We start from the raw sequence: 25680 nt of genomic DNA, 5'->3' as shown, positions 1-25680 counted from the left end.
TAATGTCCAAGTATATATGGTATTGAAACAGCACTGGTCACTGAATTTATGGATCCGTTATGCTTATGAACTTTTGTGCCTACAGTCATATGGAGTTAAGTGCACTTTTTCGGTTTGGTAATTTCAGGTATTTTGCTGGATATTAGATTGGAAAATTTGCATTGTAGCTTGGTTTTCTTTATTATACCATTAACTGCCTTTATTCGTGCGAGTTTTGCTATATCCTATTAATATTACTCCACAAAGTGCCATATCTACTAGTTGGTCTACAATGCCACCAACAAAATGTTGGTATGTCAAGCATCTTATTCATGCCAAAAATGCTACTGGAATAAAGTTTACTGCATTTTAGACGGACTCAAGCAGCTAACTGCTGCTTTCTTTTTCTATATCTCTTGTTTTAATGATCACTCCTTCTTTCATTTCTCTTTCTCTGCCAGGATCTAAGCTGCATGTCTCCAGCACAGAAATACCACGCACATCATGTACGGTAAGTCTTAGAATCTTTCCATTTCCTCTGATTAGTTTGTCTGGGGCCATGTACACCTTGGTTGCAGAACATATGATGTCACGTTGCTTTGAATAGTTATTGTTGCGTTAGCAACACTACGCCAGGTTTTCGCCTCGTCGCGTAGCCGGTGACCGGTAGGCACGAATGGCCTTGAGCAGCCGTTGCCTGGCAACCGTTTCAGCCGAGCTCCGCCAGGTGGCGTCGCCGTCGTCGGCGCCGCGCGCGTAGTCCCTCGCTTCCGCCAGATGCGTGCTGTCCGCCGAGGTAGTGGGTGAGGATGTGGCGCTTCGCGGGGGTATATGCGCGCTTCGCCTCGGTGGAATCTTGTCGCTATGGGGAGCGCTAAAGAGAAGCAACGGCGACAGGACCAAGCTAGAAAGAGACGACGCGCTCGAGAGACAGCAGAGGAACGTGCTGCACGACTCGAAAAGCGTCGCAGCAAACGCAACTGAGCAGGCTTAGTCAGAGCTAAACCACGCCTAATTTTTTTTAATATAGTTATCACTTTCTGTCATGGCGTTTGAGTAAAGTGATGGTCAGTTCATTGACAGCAGTCCAGATTATTGGAAATCTGATTTCTATGGGCAGCCCGAGCGCAAATGGTGAGTGACTTCTAATTAAAGTTATACAGTCAATTTTTACATATTTTAATTTAGATCTCTTGCTGTGGTTGTTCTTAAATAGTTTTTGTTTGAAGGTTGTTTACAGCAAGCTGGTCTCAGTAACCTTCTCTCTGGTACTAATATAACGGAAAGCTCACCATTTAATGTACCTAATTTTACTGCGATATTGTTGGTAACGGTATTAAAGGGGCACCGCGATGATTTTCTCAGTACCAGTTAATATCATTAAATAGATTCGTCATGTTTTCCAGAGAGCAGAGCAAAAAGAATTATTGAAATCGGAGCATGCAAACGAAAGTTATTCCACTCTGAAAATTCGAAATGAAAAGCTCAGACGAAAACGCACTTCACCCGCCCATTTCACTCACCCAGTACCGAGATTGGGCGCTACCAATCAGAACCGCACCTAGCGCACGCGCAGCGGAAGCGTGCATGCAGTTGTTGCTTTGTCGGGGCTGTAGACAGCCGCGCATTTTGACGGCGTCTTCCCCCCGTGTACGCGACGCTGTAGGCAAGGCAGGGGTGACTAACAACAAAGGAAGCTCCCCGAAGTTTCTTTTTTAGTCGGACTGGAAGGCTGTGGGCAGTAGCCCCCCTCCCCCCCAAACTCGACTCCCGGCTCCTGTCCGGCCTTTCTCTTCCCAATTCTGGGCAAGGTGTGTCGACTGGCTTTTTTTTTTCTCTGCCGTCTTGGTATGGTCACGGCCGGTCTCGACGCTCGCGCTTTCTCTTTGGAGCCAACGTTTTTTGAACAGCGCTGGCCGCCACCAAGGTTTGAAGCGGAATGGAAAGTGTCGCCCCTAGCTTCATTCTTGTTAGTTTTCGTTGGCTTTCCCTGCTTCTTTCCAGTTTTTGTGGCATGCGGAAAAACCTTCAGTGCTCAGAGACATAATATTTTGGATTCATTTCGCAAGTATAAAGGAACAATATGCAAACTGGACGCCCAACCAATGAGAAAGGCAGCGCCCTATCTGAATGCCACCTAATTTCCGCTGCCGCAAATGGCCGCCGTGTTGCGACACCATCGGCTCGAAACAAGCATTTCTAGCGAAGATTAAAATATCAAATATTATGATTTCGGTGATCTCATTGCGCGTTCGGGACTCACAATGTCCCTTACTCTGCATACAAAGAATAAAGAACCCATGCTTTATCTACGTCGCAGGGCACCTTTAAAGCAACAATGAAAACAAATAGTAGTTAGTCTATATCGATAGTATACCGCGTTCTAATCACAGAGATTACTCACTGTAAAAGGAGCTGAAAAAAAAAAAAACAAACGAAATGCAGGTATCGTCATTATGACCATTTCGCAAGTACAATGCGTGTGTCGACACAGTCTTTTTTGTTTGTTTTGCACACATCCCAAAGGCTATGCACTACATTCACTTCAAAACAGTGACAACCTTGTCCTTCTCAGTAAAAACATCATAATTATGAATTGACTGATGGGACGGTTTTTAAATCTAATTTTCTGACAATACGTCTTTGCTACTGGACAAACATCACCAGAGCCAGAAAGACCCATAGAATCAGTTTTTACTGTGAACAATAATTGGATGGCGTTGTCCTCAGTCTTCATTTAAATATATTCTACCATTTAATGGTGTTAATTGAGAGATATAACAGTTAAATGCTGGCTAAAGGAAGAACCTGCAAATGAGTAGAACTGGAGCTGCTGGAGTTTTTTTAAGTATGATTGTTTCTTGGACAACTGTTGTCAGCTTGTAACAGAGACGCGCAATTTCTTTGCACAAAAACACGCTGATGTGAGTTGTTTGCCTCGGTTACCTTTGAAAACAGCCCCGTCAGTCAACAATAAGGCAGCCTTAGTCATCAACATACGCTTTCTTTACACCATTAAAAACTGCTAAAAAAATGTGCGCACCAGCTCTAAAGTCTGATGATGTGGTCAGACCATGTCTTGCGAGAAAATGGTTCACAATGCAGTGTCCCTCTAAGCTTCTCTTGGCCATCTGTGCTGGCTGTGCTGGCTTAAAAGTAGAATTGGTCATTTAGCTAGTTATATAATGCTTGCATCGATCTGCACAAGGCAAGGTGCCTTCATTGCTGCTTTAAATTTTTCATGTGTTCTTTTCATTTGTCAATCCTTTCAAGGTGTAAGCTAACTGGCTAGGGAGTCTGACTGCACAAAACTGTTGAAGGCTCCCATGATGTGTCAGAAGATGCTCGAGTTTAATTGTTATGATTCAAGCATACTTTTCTAGAATATTGCATGTCTTGGAGTTGGGCTAAACACTGCATGCATAGGTAGAATTGTTCAACTGGGACCCACTGGTTTAATGTTATTTATTGGGTCATACCCATTTGTGGCCTGTTGAACAACCAGAAACTGACTGTTTACCATTAGCAAGTGGGGCAGGTTAACTGCCAGTGGGTTTTACCGTCGAGTAGAGCGGCCTGCCCGTTTTTTTTTTCTAACTTAACTTTGTCTGTCATTAGATGTTTCGGCTTTTTTTTTTTATTTCACGCAGCTCCAACCCAGTCCGAGCTCCGAGAGAAGCTCGAGAGTCTGCGCTCATCCAGCTCCACTCCGACCGACTGGGAACTTAGGGCACCCACACGAAACCCCAGCAGAAGTCAGAGGCCCAAGCGCACAAAAGTCAAGATGGGTGCGCACCTCTTTAGTTTTCAGCTCTACCTTTGCCTCCGCTATGCATGACGACATATGAAGGTGGCATTTCCTATGCACTGGGATTGTTGACATCGTAGATTGTTTTATTCAAATTTACCTACTATGAATGTTCATGTATTCTAATTTTTTCCACTCCTGTAATAGCCTGTAAAGGCTGTCATTATCAGTAAATGAAATGAAATGGGATTAATTAAATTAAGTGCTCTGCATTATTGAAATGGTCAGACAACAGATTGCTCTGTGATCAGAAAAACAAGAATGACTGGAACACTACAATCAAGAACATAAAAATTTGGAAAGTTTTATTGATGAAGCCATTTAATCGTACTGCTAATCATATTACATGTGATGACTCCTACCACTTTGTAGGTGTTCCACACTGTTCTTTCTTTTGCTTATGCTGCTTATGAGAAATTTTGTCTCTAGTTGTGTGTATGGCACTTCATGCGTGACTCATTATGCTGCTTTGTGCATCACTCATATGCTGTGCGATGCCTCTCTCCGTCTGACACCAGTGCCACGGAAACATGCATAGATATGTTTGTTTTGTTTGAATTTTCGGTGAAACTAGTAACTAGCGTGTCCTGGCCCTCTGTCTCCCAGGGTACCACACGTGGACACCTGGCATGCTGCATGATCAGGTTATGGCAGAGCTCAAGACGCGGGAGGGATCACGCTGCAACTGCTGCCCCTATGGCTACCACATACACCTTGACTTTGTGCAATTCTGTGATTCGCTAAAGGTATGAAGCTGGCTTTTTTTTCTTTGTTTCCTTCTTTCGGGAGTTCAGTGTTGTAAGCTTTGCAAAGGCTTGTGGTGTGTAAAAGCTGGTGCAGGGTGATTAACAACAGTGATATTGACAGTTGTCATTACACATTAGTTCATTAGTTCTCATACAATTACAACAGAGACTGCAGCAGTGATATTGACAGTGATCATTATGCATTAGTTCTCATACCATTACAACAGAGACTGCAGGGAAGAGAGGTTGAGATCGAATTATGCCATTTCATTGAGGAACTGCACATAAATGCAATTTCGGCCTTCCATGAACATATAGCTACGGGCGCTTCCTGACAGGGTGATGCGTTCAAATGTGGGCATGTGGATTACAGAAGATGGGAGTGCTTTGGCTTTTAGCTCATGAGGGTTCATGGGAAGTTTAGCATACTGTATAAATCTTTACGTGGAAAGAGCAGAGCCTAATTGAACACACTGTGGTGGAAACAAGTAATAGGTGCTGGTCATGATGCATTGTAATCAGCAGCAGAAGCATTGAATGACAGCAAGTGTTAACACTAGTAGAGAATAAGAGGTAGTCCACACTGTGTTAGCCTCATGATTTGATCAGAAAACTTATGACTGTTTGTTGCATTATCTCTGTTTCTTCTCCCATGTTATCATCACATCAGTGACAAAACTGCAACTTATGATTATTTGTTGCATTATCTCTGCTTCTTCTCCTGTGTTATCATCACATCAGTGACAAAACTGCATGTTAAGTCTTTGTAGTCTCTAAAAGCATTTACTTTAGGCCACTTCATAACAGGGCTGATGAATGTGTCAGCGACACGTCAGCATGCATGAAACGTAAAGAATATGTTTTCTGACATTATGTGTGTAATGTTCTGTTTCTTTATTGTGGTGAAAAGATTTTGAGGATGTATATATATGTACGCTCATTCTTTTCAAATCAATAGTTGTGAGTTAGCATTCATCCCATTTGCCTTCTTTTCTTACTGTGTCATATGCTAGAAGCCAACAGCCACAGAAACCAAGGGTCACAGGGGATTTTTAATTTATTTATTAATTTTGTGGTGTTGATCAATTTATATTACTGAAAATGTTATCGCTTAAAGCTAATTGATTAGAAAAGCAGAAGAAAAAACAACCACATGCCGCCGGTGGGATCCGAACCCACGACCTCCGAATTACGCTTCCGGTGCTCTACCGCTGAGCTACGGCGACGGCTGTCAAACCTTCTGCTTTCGGGGGTATTTATGTTTACAAATAACCCAACCTTGGGAGTGTTCACCAGCGCCACCCGCGCTCTTAAGCGGCGGACGTAGCACGTCCTGAGTTACCGCTGATGTGACGTAGAACGTCATCGAACGGCGAGGGTAGAAGCTGTGTGAGAACCCTCTTATGCTTCCTAAGGCATCAAGGCTGCCAGAACCGAGGCCCTCGTTAAGCAATTAAGCAGACGAGGAAAGGGGAATGAGGGGCTCGTGCTGTGAAGTAGTCACTCCTTTATCCCTAAAAGTTGCTGCTTCAGTGCTGAAGCTCTGGAGCGTGACAGATTTCAGGTAACTTGGCATTGATCTCGGAAGCGCAGGTAATTGTTAGGCGAAGCTTTTTATTGTGTTCATTGTTCTGATCGCCCAAGCCGTTAAACGTAGCACCTCGAGAAGTGAAGCACGTGTGGCGGATGGCGTGTGATTGGTCCCAGGCGCAGGCGGCCCGGAGCAACATGGATCAGCTTCGACAGCAGTGCAGGGAGCGACGGCGTCAGCGCAAGTCGCTGCAGGCGTACCTCGGGATGATCGACAATGAGGTGGCCAAACAGGACGCTCTCATAGCCGCCCCGCCTAGAAAACTGGAACCGCTTCTGACAAAGGTGGGCACATTTGCTGCCTTCACTTCACAACTCACCACATCGACTCAGCAACTACGGTATTCATCTTCTGAGCACGAGTATGACCGCAGCGGTGGCAGAGTGGTCTCAGCATCCGCCTTGCATGCGGGGGGTGCAGGGTTCGACCCCCAGTGCCGCCGGGTGGTACCCACCGGTGATACAATGAGTACAAGTTTTCCCCTGGCCTGGTGTTCGGCTTATTCAGGGTGAAATGCTTGGGAAATGGGTCTCTGACCCCACCTTGGGTAGAAAAGGAAACCTTGTGCCATGGTGCTCTTTGCCCACAAATGCCCTTGCACACCATAAAAATTCACTATCATCATCATGAACATGAGTATGCAGATCAAGGCTGCTCATATATACCAAAGTTTTCGTGCGTATCATAGAATTCCGGGTGGTCAGAATTAGTTCAGAGCCCATTTCTGAGGTGCGTCACGTAGGCTGCAGTATTTTTTTTGTGTGCAAAAATTTATTTATTAATCCGTCGCATTCATATCAATCAGTCATGTTAATCAGTCTATCTCAGGACATTTTCTTTTTCTTTTTGAAGGCACTAAAAGTAACTTTCGTTGCAGTGCAATGTGGCAGGATGAACTGAGAGAAACAATCAATGTTTGATTGTGCCTCGGGGCTGAACCTTGGGCATGGATCCAAAATAAAAGAAACCCGTGCCAATACATATCACTGCTCACATGTGATATGTATTTTTTTTATGTTGCATAGGTGAAATTGCGCTAGCCAATGGCCTATCTATTCCACTTCCAAAGCTAGCTTAGAAGCCAAGCAGTGCAGGGCATTAATGTAGTGCTGGAACTTGCCCATTAGGGCTTTAAAAAAATATTCACGGATGAGGTCATTCAAGTAGCGTGACAGTGCAAAGAATACAAAGGGCTAGTCCGGAGTGCTTTTCTTTTCTTCTCATGAAGGAAACACGAATGTAAATACATGTAAAGTAAAGTAAGTAGGGTAGAGGCTCTGAACTTGAGCTTCTATCTTTTATCTCTCTACAGTGCTGAAGTGCCAATTGTAGCATTCTATTCTGTTGACACCACCAGTGAGGTAACAGTGCAATGATTTTGATGCATAGCATTGTCTCTCGGAGACTGATAAGGATCTGTGCATTTATGGGTCCTTCTTGGTGGGGGCACTTGGGTGCTCCAACCACCCCCCTATAAATCCGTTCCTGGATAAGAAGATAAGTGCTAACAGTCTTAGACAGAGTAACAAATGTGACTGCGCAAGTGAGATTGACCTAAATAGTTGGTTCAAAGACAATTTTGAACTTGGGCCAGCTAGGAGCCTGCGAACAGCGTGTTTTCCTGTGACACCTGTCATTCTCAGCACTTAGGCTGTTGCTTGGCCCAGTAGCCATTATGAGCTGCAATTTGATCATCAGTCACATACCTCATTTCCTTTGCACTTGAATGTCCTTTGTTTCCACGCTTTGTACTTCATTTTCACTTTATCTCGTCCTTGTTCAGTAATAGAACCAAGTGAGCACCATTGTGCTTATAATCTTTGTTATCTCAGAGGCTTCCTTATTGACGGCTTGTTGAGCTGCTTTGATATGAATGCTGAAATCTTTGTGCAGCGATGTCAGATTACATGGGAAAGAGAGATAAGAGCCGCATTCCCTCTCTGTTTTGTGAATCTTCCATTCGGTGTTTTGCTGTGAAGTCCGCAGCTTTACATGTTGTTGCATCTCCGAAAGCAGGCTCTTTGAGTTGTGCTTAGTCCGTGGTGTTGAGTGACCGTCGGATCCTCGAGGGCACACGTATGTCTGATAGGCGGAAAAAAAGCAGGTGTGGACGTTCTTGTTGCTTTGAAGCAGGCGATAACGGTGATCCTGAGGTAAATCGCATCATTTGTTAATCTTGCTTGACAGCGACTTGCTTTGTCAGTTATCACGTTTGCTTTTGATAGTAAGTGATGTTGCCTTTTGTATGATTGGCATTCTGTTGTGTTGTTAGTCAAACTTGGATGCATACCAACACATTTTACTTTCTTTGGCTGGCGGCTTATATTCGCATTATTTTCATTGATAATGTAAGCACAAAAATGCATGACAGCTAGAAGTACTATCTTTAAAGTACCCTTGGGAGTTCAATGTATTTATTTTCTGCTTCTTCATTTTGCTCATTCCATCGCTTTATCAAATGAACAATCTTTAACTGCATTTCTTGTGAATCGCTGAATGTGGTGTAGAGAAACAGAGGCTGCCTGCACTGGTGTGATTGCATTTAATAATTTACGGTGTAATATTTTGAGTTGCATTCGCATGCTGCAGGACATTTTCCATCTTTTTTTCTTTTTTTTTTGCTCTCACCCGGCTTCCGTGTGTAACCTACATTGTTTCAGATCCTTTGAGATTCATCTTGATAAATGTTTCATTGATTAAACAACTCAGCTACTGTTGATTCATTAGACCTCTCTAAGTCAGTTTTAAGGCTGTCCTTGAATAATTATCTTTGGCATGTTGACACAAGCCGATGATATTAACATTCATGATTGTGACTTACTTTCAGATTACCCCTGTCTGCAATAAAGTACTGAGGCTATGTCAACACTCTGTGATAAACATATGGCTTCAGCTGCTTTTGTGACTGCTGTTTACTGCAAGCAGCTAGTGAAGCCACATTATCTGATGTTTAGCAGCTTTTTTTTTTCCTGTGTATTTTTTGTTTTTGTCTTTGCGAAACAACAAAAATTCTTACGGCAGAAATCAGTTTGCCAGAGTTTCTGTATTTGTTCTTGTGAAGGCATGTGATAGTTGAACGAGTGTGCAATTTATGGATGGAGCTCTCCTACTTGACAGTGCTTTCCTATAGACAGTATACAGCAAAAGTGGCCAGCCACTACTTGCCGTGTATATTTCGGGCAGATATTGCACCTTGGGCTATCAGTAATGAGGAAGGTGCTGAACTCTCGCTGTTCTGTCTTTCCCTTTGCGACTTTGCTCCAAAGGCCCCTCCAAGTGCACCACCGCCTGACTTGCTTGCATCGAACGACGACACTCTGAACGAAGTTTTCCGCAACTTTGAGGACGTCCTCAACAGCCACGAGAAGGGCCTAGGAAATGGGCACCTCGACGACGGCCACGAGATTGAGAGTGAGCTGCAGAAGGTCGACCTGCTTCGAAATGCGCCCAAGTATGCAGATTCAGCGACGGTATCTCCCGACGCTGCTGGTAAGATCGCATGTGCTAGATGCCTCTTCTTGTTTTGTCAAGTGCTGTTGTAAGTGGAGATGAGGTTTCAAGTTATGTTGACTCTACCTACGTAAGGAGCAGTTGCGATTGTGTCATGGTGTGGTTTTGGCAATCGTATTTATTTTCAGATTTGGCATTCACACCATGCATGGCGCTCATTGTTCCGACACAGGCGCTCTCCACTGCTGTCTAGCGTAGCGGGTGGATTGTGCAGTGAAGCTTGGTTGCAGGGGACAGTCTCCTAGCAAGTCTTCACATTATTAAGACTCATCTTTAAATGTGTCTCCAAATGATCCTTTAAGCTGTTTTTTAAAACGAGCTTTCAAGGGAGTGTTCAACCAAGTCTTTAAGTGAGCTTTAAACATATCTTTATACATGTGCGCTTTCTCTTCCAAGGATATTTGGGATGAGAGTTGTTCTGTGGCTGATTCACACAACTGATGATTGCCTGTATGTGCGGGCATTTGACTGATTGCTCCACGTCATCTCTCTTCAGAGCCAACGCAAAGCTCGGGGCTAATCTCTCATTGGCCGGAGGCTGAGCAGCGCAAGGCTAACGAGATTCTAGACATGGTCTTTGGGCCAACGCGTTCGCGCAGCGGGTCCACCAGCTCCATATCTTCGTTGTCGACAAACTCATCCAGTGCTGTTCCCGACGTAAGTGTATAGCGGCGTAATCGAACGCAGTCAACATTGTTGCAGTTGTGGAGCTTTTTATCACGAAATTGCATGCAAAAACACTCAGATAGTTGTTCTGGCATGTCTGAAATCACAGTGCGATACAGGCTACATTTTCATTGTTTAGGGCTCAAACATTGCCAGCATTACATGAGCTGTTAATAACTGCCATTGTTGCCGCCTTTGCACCGGCAGCATTTGTCAGCACACTCCGTAGACCTTTTCATAAACTGTTCAGTGGTCGATGTTGTGTTCCGCATTATGCTGTGGAAGGGATGTGCTTGTAGAATTTGGGAGAGTCTAGAGGCACGAGATACCTGCTGGCAGTTGCCATGCACTAAAAGCCACATGCATTGAGAATTGTAAACCTTGCAACTCTTTGTGTGACCATTTAGTGTACAGCAAACTTTATGTTTGGCATAACAGCTGCATAGGCATATTTCACATTTTTAGCTCCTTTCTAAAAACACTAGTAGTCCAACCATAAGTTGTGTTTTCGTTTTAGTAAAGAATATTCTTGAATAAGTGCCTCTTAAGTCACCTTAGCTGCTGCTTTGACTTCTCTGCCCAGTTGTAGGTGCCATGCACTCTCTAACGTGCATGTCTTGCTGTCATCATTGCAGTGCTTGTTAGGAAAGTGGGCCAAACAGTGGCTTCATAACACTTCCTCCATGACCCAGCAACTTCTTCCTTCTTTTTTTCCTATGCTCTGCATCAACACTAGCAAGAGCTCATAACAACCCAGTGCTGACACCTTGAAAAGATAGTGCTCAAAAGACATTTCTGGCTGTAGGCGTTTTGAATGCATCTTTTTTGTGCTGTTCATTCACAGACAGTGTGCATATGCTGATAAAGCCTTCACGGCCTATTATTTTGTGCGAGCGACATGTTGCACCATCTTTTACGCTTAGTCGGGCCATCACAACCTTCATTTCCAAATAATTTGAAATAACCAATGAGCAGTGACTTAAAGGAGACTTCATTATCTTCTCTTTATATCTTACTTTTCACCATCAGCACTTATTTCTGTATGAGATGAGATTTAATTGGAATCAAGCCCACTGGGAAGGTCTAATACAGAATGATGCAAATAAAATCTGCAGAACAAATTGTCTAAACAAAAAAAGCAGGATTGGAATCAATGAGACATGAGCATCAGCACATTCATAGTCGTCATAACCACTGCGGTTGGTTCGTTATTTTTTTGTAAGGGTGATGTACATGCTGTAATTCTTGCAAATAATCAGAACATCAGCGCCAGTGCTCCCATGCTCACTGCTATCAAGCTCATATAAATATATTAGAACTACAAAAAGTAATTTCCTCTTTCTTTCATTGGAGCCTTACCTTCTACCTTCGTCTTCTTTATTGTTGTTCATTGTTGTATGAAACATAGTTGAGGAGGACAAGCACTTTTAAGCAATCTAGCGCACGAACACAGAGGAAGGACCGACAGTAGTGAAACATGGCTGTAGAGATGACACTTCCATCATCATCATCATCAGTGCCATGGCCCTGTCTTTGTTGAGGAAGAGGAGGTTGTGGCAGCCAACATGGCTGCCCCCAGCAGAACATGAGGGCTTGTGTGTGCCCCAGCTGTGGGCAGTGCAAACACTGGGCGACTCACCGTCAGAGTGGCGGGCGCAGCAGCAGCAGCAGGCGCCATGTGCGTTGCGCTGGTGGCGAGCGTCTTGCTCCTGGCCCTGTTGCTGTTTCTCCTCATGCTGTCTGGGTGCATGGCCGCGCTCCTTGACCTGTGGTCACTGCTGGAAGAGCACCGTGCCATGTGCTTGCAGCTGCCGGGATGGCGGGCGCAGTTGGCGGCAGGCCAGCGTCACCCGGCCCCTCGGACGACGATGGCCGCGCGAGAGGCGAGCCCTAACAACCCGCTAGGCGTAAACCGTGCGGCCCTAACCAGCGTACGGGAGCTCATGGCCACGAGTCTCAAGCGAATCATGCAGCTTGAAGATGAGGTCAAGACCATACCACTGCTGCAGGTATATTCACAGTGGGGTGCAACGAATAAGGGCTGGTTGGTTTTAGGCTAGTTGGTTTTGGGCTAGTTGGGCTAGTTTGTACAGTGGAGTGCAGTGAATAGGGGCTGATTGATTTTGGGCTAGTTGGTTTTGGGCTAGTTGGGCTAGTTTGTATTGGTTGCTGATGAAGTGGGGTGCAGTGAATAGGGGCTGATTGGTTTCGGGCTAGTTGGGCTAGTTTGTATTGGTTGCTGACACTGTGGGGTGCAGTGAATAGGGGCTGATTGGTTCCGGGCTAGTTGGGCTAGTTTGTCTTTGGTCGCTGACACAGTGGAGTGCAATGAATAAGTGCTGGTTGGTTTTGGGCCAGCTGGGCTAGTTTGTATTGATCATTCACTAAAATGGGCTAGTCGGTATTGACGCCATGGCAGGGGGGAGTGGATGGGGTATATTTAATGAAGCATCGAATTAGGTTGGTTGGTTTCTTACCAGCTGGGCTAGTTTGTTTAGGGTTTTTTACCAGCTGGGCTAGTTAGTTTGTTTAGGGTTTTTTTACCAGCTGGGCTAGTTTGTGAGTTTGTCTAGGTTGGATGGTAAATATTTAACTAGTCAGTGTTGATGTCTTTGCAGGGGGAATAGACGGGGTGTATTTAATAAGGCAACTAATGGAATCGGGAAATTTCATGCCATTTGGACTAGTTGGTACTCTCGTAGCAGGAGGAATTGTGTGGGCGGAAGAAGTTTTAAACTTAAAATATTAAGGGTCTGACTGTGTGGTTGAATTTATGTGGTCAGCGTGTTGGCTGTCTGAGGTTTTGCTGGTCAGTGGTACATATAAAATCCCAAATCTCGTGAAGCTTTATTTTCAAGAGGCAAGGAAGGTTATTGCTATAACACTGCACATAGGGTGAGCATCTTGTCCTTTTTGTCAGTTGAAGATACAGACAGCATGGTCACGGACCCAAATTTATAGCAATAAAATCTCGTCAACATCGACGCCGTGTGAATGTATATATGTGTATCATGTCTCAAAGAACTCGTATACATGTTGAGAGGCCTCCATATTTTTTTTTTTTTGACCAGGATAACACTACAATGCTTTAATATATCATGAAGAACTTGGTATGAATCAGGGCACCACTATTGGTTGAGAACAGTTACATATATGTTCGTGCTGTTAGGTAGCAGAAAATACTGCATAACAGGGTCTGCTCGTAGATCTGAGAGAGTGCAGCTGTGACAATAAAAACCAGCTTGTAATGGCATTCAATGTAGGGCAGCAACTTGTGCTTGTTTATTTTTATTTTTTATATACAGCGTAATGTGCTACCGCATGTATGTTATCAGCATTTCTACGTAAAGATAGACTTTCTTGGAATCTGTTTTTTTTTTTTGGCGCATCATAGCCTCAGTTGCTTTTGCGTCATTAAAATCAATATAACTAACTAACTGGGTGTAAAACTATTCTTATCTAGCTTCTCAGAGGATGCAGTTTTGTTTGGCGTAACACTAGAATTGTACTAGGATAACGCTGAATTAATATTAAGTCATCACTGTAGTGTGCCGTGTTATGTAGGCTCACAAAGCTACTATTAAAGCAGGTTACAAAACTGAGGTACAAAATCTTGTCCCCTTAATAAACAGAATTTCTTATTTAGAGTCTCACTTCACTCCCTAGTGAAAATCTTAACCAATCTAACTGATTTATAGAACAATTCCAGTTGATTCTCGGAATTCAATTCTTAGCTGTTAGAATAAAAAAAAAAGGCAGCCGCCGCGGTGGCTCAGCGGCTATGGTGCTCGGCTGCTGGCCCGAAAGACGCGGGTTCGATCCCGGCCGCGGCGGCTGAATTTCTTTGGAGGAGAAATTCTAGAGGCCCGTGTACTGTGCGATGTCAGTACACGTTACAGAACCCCAGGTGGTCGAAATTTCCGAAGCCCTCCACTAAGGCATCCCTCACAGCCTGAGTCGCTTTGGGACGTTAAACCCCATAAACTAACCTAAAAAAAAAGGCTAGCATCAGCTTTTCAGTTTTTGTGCTTTTATATTCTCCGTGTATTGAATTCTTTAAGACTATACTGCTAGTAACTTGGTATCCACTTATATAATGAACCCACCCCTCATTTTTGTTGTTGAGAATTACCTTCTTTCTTTAACCTCGCGTAAAAAACGCACAAGTGACCTTCAGGGCCAGTGTTCAGCTTGTTTGCTCTATTTTGCCGCGATTGGCCGTCACCATTGACTGTCACAAAATTGTAGGATTGTGTAGTGATACAGCAAAAATCTTTTGAAGCAAATGATGCCAAACACTGGTGACACGAGCATAGGTGACTCAGCGTGTCAGCCGTGTGTTTGCTTTTGTTGATGGTGGACAAACATGCAAACGGGTGGTTAGGATAGAGTGCATTCAAGTTTATGGTCGGAATGGTGTGCATTATGAAATTTCAACTTGTACTAAAAAAAAATGTGTGCAAACTTTTTTTTTTCCCCATGTAATGAACCCTTCCCCCAGATTGATGTCAAATTTTTTGGAAAAAAGTGGGTTCATTGCGCGAGTAAATGCGGTAGTTCCACTTACTTGTCATTTTATTATTTATCATTCATTTATTATTATTGTGATATATGTGGCATCCGTTAACTCCCACGTGCCGCCGCAGTGGCTCAGTGGTTATGGTGCTCATCTGCGACGATAGACGCGGGCTCGATCTCAACCGTGGTGGTCGAATTTCAATGGAGGCGAAATTCTAGAGGCCTGTGTACTGTGCGATGTCAGTGCACATTAAAGAACCCCAGGTGGTCGAAATTTCCGGAGCCCTCCACTACGGTGTCTCTCATAGCCTGAGTCGCTTTGGGACGTTAAACCCCATAAAACCATTAACTCCCGCGGCTTGATTGCTGTGCATGCAGGCAGTTGTTGCATTTCGTTTTAGTGAACCTTGCATGTCTGTGTAGATGAGTAATGTGTCTGTCCATTTTTCTCTTGCTTTGAGCTTGGAACATAGTGCTCTTAACAACTAACCAGCAGTCACATGGATTTTTACTGGCCTAGAAATTTTTGCATGATATACAGCTTTGCTTTGCACACGTGAAGTGTTTTATTGCCAATATTGGTATTTTTTGTTGCCTTCCTCATATATGAAGTGGAAGGTAGTGAAAGTTTCAACTGCAGTTAAGGTCGGGCCACCATGTGATCAGACTTCACAAGCTTTCTTTTTCTTTCCTTTCCTGCATGGTCAGGTTAAGTTATCAGTTCTGAAAGAAGAGAGGCGGCTCCTTATGCTGCAGCTGCAAGCGAAGTCAAACGAACTGGACCACCGGTCTGTAGGCGTCGGTGATAACCACATCCTGGGACCACCAAAGAAAGATGCCGCTGGCGACGCCCTTGACCAGTTCATCCGAAAGTTGGAACACCAAAGCACGCCAGCCCCACTAAAAGCGAGCACTTCAGATGCCAAGGTTCAGGTTGGCATCCCGGCCAGTTCTACACATTCCTCAGCACCAAGTGTGAAAGAGAACGAACCATTCCCAGAGTCTCCACCTTTGCGTCCGAGCAGAAGTTTAGACCGTGCTAAGCCAAGCGCCATTCGGGTTCAGAAGACGGTAAGTGTGGGATGCTCGGTCAGCACAAGGTCAGTTGCAGTCGGTGACAACGGTGAACTCCTTCCGACGTCTCCCAAGCATAGCCCAAGTCATGGTGAAGGCAGTCAGGAGAAGTTGACGGCGCATGATACAGACACAGATTGGAAGTACATCCCACGGGCCAAATTGCATCACAGTTGTACACGGTGTTCAGAGAGAAGTAAGAAAAAGTTCGAAAGCAGAGGGATCACAACAGATCCCGAACCTGTGAAGGACGTGCGCAAAAAGTTGGAGCAGCTGACGTTTGATGTCTGCGAGCCAACGTCAGTGAGGCCGGAATCACGGCCCTGCGCACACTGTGAGGAACGCTCTAAACGACTCTTCACCCACAGTGCCACAAACACGAAAAGTGTGTCAACGTCGAGTGTTGGTGTGTCTGTCTCCACTCCGCAGCTGGTTGAACCACCTCCAATCGAAAGTCCACAGCGTCCGCGGAGGTCGCGAAGTGTGGGGGCACAGACGCAGAGAGTCCTGAGAGGAAATGTTGGCGTCCAGATTTCTCCTGGGCCCGTGCGGAAGCGCGACGTCATGCTTCAGGCTGATATTGTCGAGCGACGGCACGTCGGACTGCAGGTCACGACGGTTGAGGCGAAGGCATTCACTGTTTCAACTGGAACAGGTATTTCGGACGTGAGAAAAGTCGTGTGCGACCGCTGTGCCCAGCTCCGTCAGCGATCGGTCGCGGTTGGAAATCACATCAGCCGGAGGGATGCGGGTTTCACCATTTCCTTACAGCCAGAGAAAACCTCTCGAGGGTGTGGCGACAGCTCCGTTACAGATGTGCTCTGCGAAAAGTGCGAGCTGAAGCAGACTGAGACCATCGGTGTCGGCGACTATGATGTCAACTGTGTTGTCTGCGACGCATGCATGGAGAAGTCAACGTCGGAAGAGAAGCCACCCGTGATGCAGTCCGTGGGCACACTGATGACATCTTCAATGGAAGAGGCACGGTCTCCGGACATTGTCAGGGGCGTGCGGTTGTGCGACAAGTGCAGCTGCCAAATCACCACTGTTGCCAAGGACTTCATAGACAAGAACGTGCTCGATCCCGCGCTCCCCACCCTGCAGTCTCGCATTCCAAGATTCTCAGGTCGAGGACCGAGAAGACCCTCGGCTCCTCGTGCTTCCTCTGTTCCGCCATCCTTTGAGGACAGGCACACGCTTCTTGGGAGCACCGATGACAAGAAGGCGGGAACTCCAGGTCAGCTGCCATTGAGGGAACCGCCAGCCAGGGTGACGGAGAGAGCAGAAAAGTAAGCCTGCAGACCCATTTATTGTTAATTTTTTTTTTTAAGCAGTGATAGCCTCCATTGCCATGAAAGGCTGGTCATAAATGGGTAATGCAGTTTGGTAACTATGGTCGTACATGTAGACCCGCTGCAGTGCCTTAAAGAAACATAGTGCACAAACAAAAAGACGACGATGACTCTCATCATCGGCTTTTTGTTTGTGCACTATGTTTCTTTAAGGCACTGTAGCAGGTCTACATGTACGACCATAGTTACCAAACTGCATTACCCATTCATGACCATCGGCTTTTTGTTTCTGCGCTATGTTTCTTTAGTTACGATGTATTACCAACACACCCAAGCCTATTCACTTCTGCAGTGGCTTAGTGGCTATGGCGTTCAGCTGCTGAGTACAAGTTCGTGTGATTCAATCTCGGCCGCGGTGGCCACATTTTAATGGAGATATGAAATATGAATGCATATATGTGCTGTGGAGTGTTGCATGTTAAAGAACCCAGGTGGTCATAAATTATCTGGAGCCCTCCATGTCATCTCTGGTAGCCCATATGTGGCTTTGAGACTGGGATTTGAGACACTGGGCACCACATGTACTATACTGTACTATATCGTACCATACCGTACCACACTGTACCGTGCCACACCGTATCGTCTAGTGGTGGACACTGTATTACGATCTGAAGCATAGTTGGAAGGTTGTTTTGTTTATTCGCTAAATTTAATCGTATACCTTTTCATTATCGAAGGGCAAAAAATGCTTACATATCGTTTTTAGGGGCTCGAACTTCTGATATCACCTAAGTTCTTAAGGGGGGTCTGCTGCATTATAGTAAAATGAGGCTTAACCAGCTTTAACATCATCTTGAAGATTTTGTTTGGGGATGACTATTTGAGTGGGGAGATGCATGTTACTTAACTGCTCGGACTTTCCTGATTGGATTTTATAGACATGAAATCATTCTGGTCTAGTACCATTTTTGTTGCCTCCAATACATGTGTGGTTTGTTTAACGAAACCAACCTGTCATCAGTTAGAACATTCCTTCACTGCAGCCACCACGGTGGCTCAGTGGTTATAGTGAACCGTGGTTATGGTGAACCTTTTGGTGAACCGTACCTCATGTAACCGTGCTTGCATGATATTAACCACTCTGTGTTTATGTAGCTGAATGATTTTCGACCTCCTTTATATCGGTATTTTTGCATGTTAGCTGCACCAGGCAGACTGCGAGTTTTTGCACTGCTGTGCATAGCTCGCTTTACACATCTATGATTGTTCACATCTTGAACATCTCTGGTTTAATTCTGACTGCGAGCAGTCAAGCAGGCCTCAATGCTCCCTCTTCTGATTTTTGTGCATGAAGGCATGAGCCAAGCAAGGAGGTGAAGGCAGCCTGCAAGGTTCTCAATGACTACCTCATGAAGCCTGAGAGGGGGGACCCCAACAAACTCGTGAGTCCATTAATCCGTCTTTTTGCTTCGAGTTCTTTTGCTCATATTTTAACTGGAAGAAGTGGAAATACAATTTTTCGGAGTGTGTTTTTGCTCTGGAATGATACGTATGACTTTAGTAAACATAATTTGTAATTAGATTTTTTTTCCTCTGTAGTTTCAGTTGCCAGTTGATGGCTGTGACGCCACAATTGAGCATGTGATCACTTGAGGCATGCAATGCAATGCAATGTATACACTATGGGACGTTTGCACAATGGGACGTGTGCGCAATGGGACGTGTGCGCAATGGGACGTGTGCGCAATGGGACGTGTGCGCAATGGGACGTGTGCGCAATGGGACGTGTGCGCAATGGGACGTTTGCGCAATGGGACGTTTGCACAATGGGACGCTTGCACAATGGGACGCTTGCACAATGGGACGCTTGCACAATGGGACGTTTGCACAATGGGATGTTTGCACATTGGGACGTTTGCACAATGAGACGTGTGCACTATGGGACGTGTGCGCAATGGGACGTGTGCACTATGGGACATATGCATAATGAGATGTGGGTATGCATTGCTTTGGTATTGGCAAGATGCGGAAGCCATCAGCATTGTTACACATGCCAATCACTGCTTTTATGGTATATAGACTTTTGGTGCCAGCGAGACTTCCCACCTCATTGACAATGACACTGCAATCAGCCAGAATGCTGCTGCCTAAAGAGTATGATGAGCATGTCTCAATTCTTTGCAGAAAACGGCCGTGTCACTGATACAGCAAGAATGGTTCCAGATTTCAAGCCCTGCTGATGCAGATCCCAATGTGGTTGAAGACTACATGGATACGTTCGAGGAGTACTCTCGTCACCTGCTTCATCGAATCGTTAACATGGCTGATGTGAACGTACGTATACTTATACCTGCCATAAAAAAAAGCCGTCGCTCTAACAGTGGACTCTCATCTCATATGCAGGGAAACACGGCCATCCACTATGCTGTCTCCCACGGGAACTTTGATGTTGTGAGCATCCTCCTGGACTCCAAGGTGTGCGACGTCAGCAAGCAGAACAAGGTTGGTTCAGCACTGCTGCCAGTGCAGTTAGTTGTGGTTAGCAGTTTTGGTTGCAGATTTGGTTAGATGAGTGGTACACAGATGCCATGGTGGCTGCCATTTTGCAGACCCAAGTGCTCTGATAAAGACAGAGCGGCAGTCTGATCTGCTTATCGCAAACAGCGCAGAAAAATCTGAGTGCTTTACCTATGTGGCAGTCATAAACTCAATGTGTGAGCTACCTCTCTAAATTCTGTAGCTTCCGCAGTTCTTTCTGCTGTTTCCTCAGATGATTGTTGTGGCATTGAGTGATGGAAGCACAGGACTGTTGTGAATTCTGGCTACTCATTATGGAGTGTTTTGGGCTTTATCACACATGGCACATATGGAGGTTGAGGCCTTGTTTAGTCTGTGAGACACAGTGACAAAAACAGTGCAAAAAGGTGGACATGTGAGACAGAATGGTTCACATATACAGTGCCGTCACATATGGGCTTGCACATAAGTAGTGTATTATATGCGAGTCATTCTGTCTTGTGCACCAGTGTTTTTGCACTTTTGCTGTTGCTGCAACATGGCAGATGCAAAATTGAATTATCGATTATAACATAAAGGATGATTTGGGCATGAAAGGAAAATTTTTGTCAAGCACATTGGGCTGCATCAATAATCAAAAGCGAACTGTGCTTAGTATTTCTTTAACAGTGACATATTGAACCTTTTCATTTGGCACTTGTCTGCGAGTTGACACTTGAGAAACCATGTGATTTTGATCGTTACATAACCTCTTACTACTGGGTTCATGCTTTTTTTGTGTGAAAAATTCTTGCTGCTTGGTGGGAGGTAATTTGTTGCAGTCATTGTAGCAATAGCTCTTAACATATATGAACATCATGCAGTGTGTGTAGCTTGGGCATATGTGCTGATTGTTGACCAGATAAGTCTTGAGTGTTTTAGTAGCTTGCTTCAAACGACATCAGGTGCAGGCCCATGGCATGTTTTCATTTCATTTCAGGCAGGGTACACTTGTATAATGCTGGTCTCTCTGGCTGAAATCAAAAACGACACGCATCGGCTCGTGGTTCAGCGGCTGTTTCAACTTGGGGATGTAAATACCAAGGCTATTCAGGTGAGGCTCGAAGCAGTTCTCTGTGTGCATGCAAGAGAACAGGCACAAAAACTTGGTGCATGTTTGTCTTCTGGCTTGCAAACACTGCTGGAAATGCAATAAGGTGCATTTATATAAAGCTTATATGAAACATACTTGAAGAATCTTCCGAGTGCTGCCAAGTAACAGATTGAAGGACTAGGCAGGGATCAGTTCCTGGTCAGTTTGAGCAGTGAACTACGCTGGGCATAGAAGGTTTGGTTGAGCACTAGCTGATGACTCTTGTTGTTAGCTACTTAGCTGGTTTGCATTGTTTTTTTGTATTCTACCTGTTCATGTTGTCTTTTCATGTTAATGTAGGCTGGCGTAGCACACTGCTCAAATTAAGTACGCAAACTAGCTAGCTTTCTTTGTAGTTTCACTTCAATGCTGAAGTCTCTGAAATCACCGACAAACTTAAGCATGCTGTGTGAGATGTTCAATTTATCTTCTTCACTCGTTATAGAGTGTGCAGCAAATCTATAAAGCTCTCGTGGTTATCAGCAATCGGCATAAAGCTCCTGACAAGTCAACCCTTTCAGGGCTGGCTGATATAGAGCTGTGATAACCTTGCATGTATGCAGCCCTCTCCGTTAACATTCCTTTTGAGATGGCACATGTTGGCAGTGCCAGTAGTGGTAAAAGCGGCGAAATTCTTGGACACCTGTGTTGCAGAATGGCCAGACAGCCCTGATGCTGGCTGCTAGTCATGGAAGGCTGGAAATGATCAAGCTGCTCCTGGATGCTGGTGCCGAGCCGAACGTGCAGGACAATGACGGATCGACGGCGCTCATGTGTGCTGCCGAGCACGGCTACATAGAAATTGTGCGCGCTCTGCTGGCACACCCTGACACTGAAGTCAGTCTTGCAGATAATGTAAGTTGTGTTGCACGGGAATCATTACAAATGACATCAGGTGTAAAGAACACAAGTGCCTGACTGACGGTGTGTATGTCAGTAGTTGTTGTGTCCATTCTTGTCTACATTATTTGTGCTTTTACTGCACTGAACACGACTCAGCTTCCAGAGTGTGTGCTTGTTTGTATGGTACACGAAAATGAACTGCTGTGAGCATTTGAAACAGGGTGGAACCCTCTGGTCTCTGCCCATTACTTTGGAATAAGTACTTAGAAGCAGTGAACAACGAATGCTATGGAAGTGGAATGTAAACTCTAATTGATTATGTAGCCCATATACAATGTCAACTAGATGTAGGAATATGTGTTCATATTTGCTGGGACCTTTTTAGGCAGATTAGTTTTTAAAAAATTCAGTTAGCTGTGGCATACTGAATCTGCTGGCTTGTAGTAATTAATGAACAGACCTCTACTGTAGTAAGTCTCTGTGCCTACAGAGCTGTAAAGAGACTGATGTTCATTATTACCAAACATGCATATGCAGACATGTTTACTGATTTTTTTGTAACTTTCCTGTCTGTGTTATAATGCAGCTCAGGCTCTGTTCAGTTTATGGTGTGATTTCTCATGTTTTCACAGCTGGGAATAACCCATTAACGCCCACCTAAGTGCAGTCATGGTGAAGTAATAGCAGCCAAGACCAAATTTGCAGCTTTTCGGTATGCCCAGATGATTTGATGGCAATGCTTGCTTTGCTTAAATTCTGTTCTACTTTTGGGGGACTCCCATAATCACCTTTGGACCCATAATTTTTTACTAACTGAGGCAAGCTTGACAAACTTCAGTTCCTGTTGTTGCCTGGCTTGAACGGCGGTTTCTTTTCTTTCCCACAGGATGGCAGCACAGCCCTCACGATAGCAATGGAGGCGGGGCACAAAGACACAGCTCTCCTCATCTATGCCAACAGCAACTTCTCGCGAGGCAGCTCTCCTGTGAGTTGCCCACCGTACCAGGACAATGCTTCACATCCATCCTACAGCCAATTTTTTGCTACAGAAAAGCTAGCCACACATTTTCAGTGTTCCCTTCATCATTGGCTGGAAAGCGGTGACCTTTGTAGCTGAGGGTTGTGTGGTCAGTAACTGCGCAGCCTAGTAGAAATACACCTGAGCTGCATTAACGTGGCCACTAATACAACTGAACTATAGATACAGAAGTACTACTAGTGATGAAATGCCTGTGTTTGAAAGCACTCGGTACACTGAGCACTTAGCATATTACAGCGTGCCTGTAATATGTCTTTGTGTCTTGTGCCTGTGTACCAGTGACTAAATAGCATCAGAGAAACTGTGAGAAGAGGGAATTTCAGGGCGTATTGTACCCTTACACATTAGTCCATAAATGTGCCCCCATGCTGTTAGGATGTGTAGTTTTTTTGCAGCTTCAACATCATGTAAACTTTTCAACTGACTGTACAAAAGTTGTGTGAGCTCAGGTATCCAACTTTTGCACATTAATTACTTGTCCGGATGTCGCTATACAAGGCAGATTCTATTCAGTGGTCCATTCAAAGCTACATCTCTCTTTACTTCCATTTGTTGCCATACATTTTGTGTGCATATTTGTTATCTCTTCAGTTGAACTTGGGTTAAACATCTATTGAACGCCTGGAAGCCAATCAAATACTTGCACTGCTGCAAAAATAGCTTTTTGTCCTGCAGCTTCATCGCTAGTGTTGTAATAGTCGAAATCTCATGCACAAATATAGCCGTGTGCACAAATATAGCCTTGTTTGCATGCATCTTTTTCAGTTCTTTATTTTCCGTGTAAGTACTGCAGCCAGATTTAAAAACCTGTTTATACCTTTCATAACGTCTTTCACGTCTTTCTGGGGTTCTTGTGGCACACTCAAGAACGTTATTGTTTGCTAATTAATGGAGTAGTAGTTGGTTAGATATAGTAATCAGGTCAGCTTATGCAAGAATAACGAGTACGATCGTCATCAACTTATAGCTGGCTTCTCCGGGGTAAAATTCCAGGGAAAATGGGCCTCTGGTGGCACCTTGTGCAGGCCAAACATGTTAGCCATGGCACACTTTGACCATGCTACCCTTTCCCCATTAGAACCAAATCATCCTCACAAGAAGGTTTTGTCTTAACGTTCTTCCTAATTTACCTAAAACATGTAGACACAAAAGATTGGTTTGGTTTATTGGGGTTTAACGTCCCAAAGCGACTAAGGCTATGAGAGACACCGTAGTGGAGGGCTCCGGAAATTTCGACCACCTGGGGTTCTTTAAGGTGCACTGACATCGCACAGTACACGGGCCTCTAGAATTTCTCCTCCAAAGAAATTCTAGCCGCCGCGGCCGGGATCGAACCCACATCTTTTGGGTCAGCAGCCGAGCACCATAACCGCTGAGCCACCGCGGCGGCGTAGACACAAAAGAAGCGAAGCATGTGGAAACTACTGTAATTGTAGCTTCAGTTTTTCTTTGATCCCTGAAATTTTCTCTTATGTGTGCTGAACTGTCTTTCTGGGGTTCTTGTGGCACACTCAAGAACGTTATTGTTTGCTAATTAATGGAGTAGTAGTTGGTTAGATATAGTAATCAGGTCAGCTTATGCAAGAATAACGAGTACGATCGTCATCAACTTATAGCTGGCTTCTCCGGGGTAAAATTCCAGGGAAAATGGGCCTCTGGTGGCACCTTGTGCAGGCCAAACATGTTAGCCATGGCACACTTTGACCATGCTACCCTTTCCCCATTAGAACCAAATCATCCTCACAAGAAGGTTTTGTCTTAACGTTCTTCCTAATTTACCTAAAACATGTAGACACAAAAGATTGGTTTGGTTTATTGGGGTTTAACGTCCCAAAGCGACTAAGGCTATGAGAGACACCGTAGTGGAGGGCTCCGGAAATTTCGACCACCTGGGGTTCTTTAAGGTGCACTGACATCGCACAGTACACGGGCCTCTAGAATTTCTCCTCCAAAGAAATTCTAGCCGCCGCGGCCGGGATCGAACCCACATCTTTTGGGTCAGCAGCCGAGCACCATAACCGCTGAGCCACCGCGGCGGCGTAGACACAAAAGAAGCGAAGCATGTGGAAACTACTGTAATTGTAGCTTCAGTTTTTCTTTGATCCCTGAAATTTTCTCTTATGTGTGCTGAACTGTCTGTAAACACAAATGCCTTACCTGATGAAACACTGTTGGAATCCAAGCCCCTCCCCTTATGTCGCTTAGATGCGAGTGGGTTGCTCATGGCAGCATCTAGTTGCATGTGCATGCAGCTTCAAATCGAGTGACCAGTCCCATTAATTGTTTTCTTCTTGTGAAATATCTTTTTATGATCATGATATATAGTCTGCCATGCTTTTGGCAGTCGTACTGGTGGTAAACATGCTATTGCCATTGTTTCCTAATGCCTCTTGGGCTCCCTAGAGTTAGGTAGAAGCTTGCATCATAGCTCGTGCATCATGGTTCAAAGTTCACATGTTCTGTTTGCTTGCAGCACTTACAAGAAGCGAGTCAACTGTTGTTTTACAGAAATGTTATGCTCGTACGCACACTAAACAATCTGCTAGCTGTTCTTTGTTTTAAGACTTCTCTCAGCGCAGTTTAAAGCAGAACCTTCCAGCCAGCTGGCAAGCCTGTGTGTTGTCGAAGCCCCATTTGCACTGAAGGTCTCCTGTTGAAAATTGTAAGGTTGTAGAACTATTCGTACGTGTGCTAAGAGCTGAGACACTGTTTCGTGGCCGCTCACACGCCACATCACCTTTTCAGTATTCTTCCCTGAGAGCACGCAAACACCCCACACCAAGGTCGACACCTCCTCCCAGCCGCCCATCAAGGACCCCTCCTCCTCCTAGGTTAGTACAGCCTGCACTTCATGCACAGTTTGTTCGCGATAGTTTTTAACAAGTTGCTAATGTCATGAACCATTTAAGTAGTAACCATAGTGCTAGCCTAGCTCATCTTCCATAAGCTGCGTAAGGTGCACGGA

General features: G+C 44.8%; 1 protein-coding gene across 3 annotated transcripts in view; it reads left to right on the top strand.

Moving 5' to 3' along the window:
* Kank (KN motif and ankyrin repeat domain-containing protein 2 kank) overlaps positions 1–25680 on the top strand; it is a 60756-nt gene that overhangs the window by 34378 nt on the left and 698 nt on the right. Inside the window, exons 2-16 of one of the 3 annotated variants that reach the window (XM_089547160.1) lie at positions 441–490; positions 3630–3767; positions 4394–4533; positions 6247–6408; positions 9391–9613; positions 10131–10291; positions 12109–12309; positions 15527–17181; positions 18539–18626; positions 19369–19518; positions 19588–19686; positions 20681–20794; positions 21488–21688; positions 22563–22661; positions 25461–25546. In XM_089547160.1, the coding sequence (XP_089403286.1) occupies positions 484–490; positions 3630–3767; positions 4394–4533; positions 6247–6408; positions 9391–9613; positions 10131–10291; positions 12109–12309; positions 15527–17181; positions 18539–18626; positions 19369–19518; positions 19588–19686; positions 20681–20794; positions 21488–21688; positions 22563–22661; positions 25461–25546 (3524 nt within the window). In that variant the 5' untranslated portion in view covers positions 441–483. Of the gene's footprint in view, positions 1–440; positions 491–3629; positions 3768–4393; positions 4534–6240; positions 6409–9390; positions 9614–10130; positions 10292–12108; positions 12310–15526; positions 17182–18538; positions 18627–19368; positions 19519–19587; positions 19687–20680; positions 20795–21487; positions 21689–22562; positions 22662–25460; positions 25547–25680 lie in introns of all 3 variants that reach the window. The other 2 variants (XM_089547157.1, XM_089547163.1) reach the window with 2 other exon arrangements.

Source organism: Amblyomma mixtum, chromosome 1 (assembly GCF_055824585.1).
Source record: "Amblyomma mixtum isolate Tamu chromosome 1, ASM5582458v1, whole genome shotgun sequence".
In the NCBI taxonomy this organism is placed as follows: domain Eukaryota; kingdom Metazoa; phylum Arthropoda; class Arachnida; order Ixodida; family Ixodidae; genus Amblyomma; species Amblyomma mixtum.
This window is presented reverse-complemented; position numbering and strand designations above follow the sequence as displayed.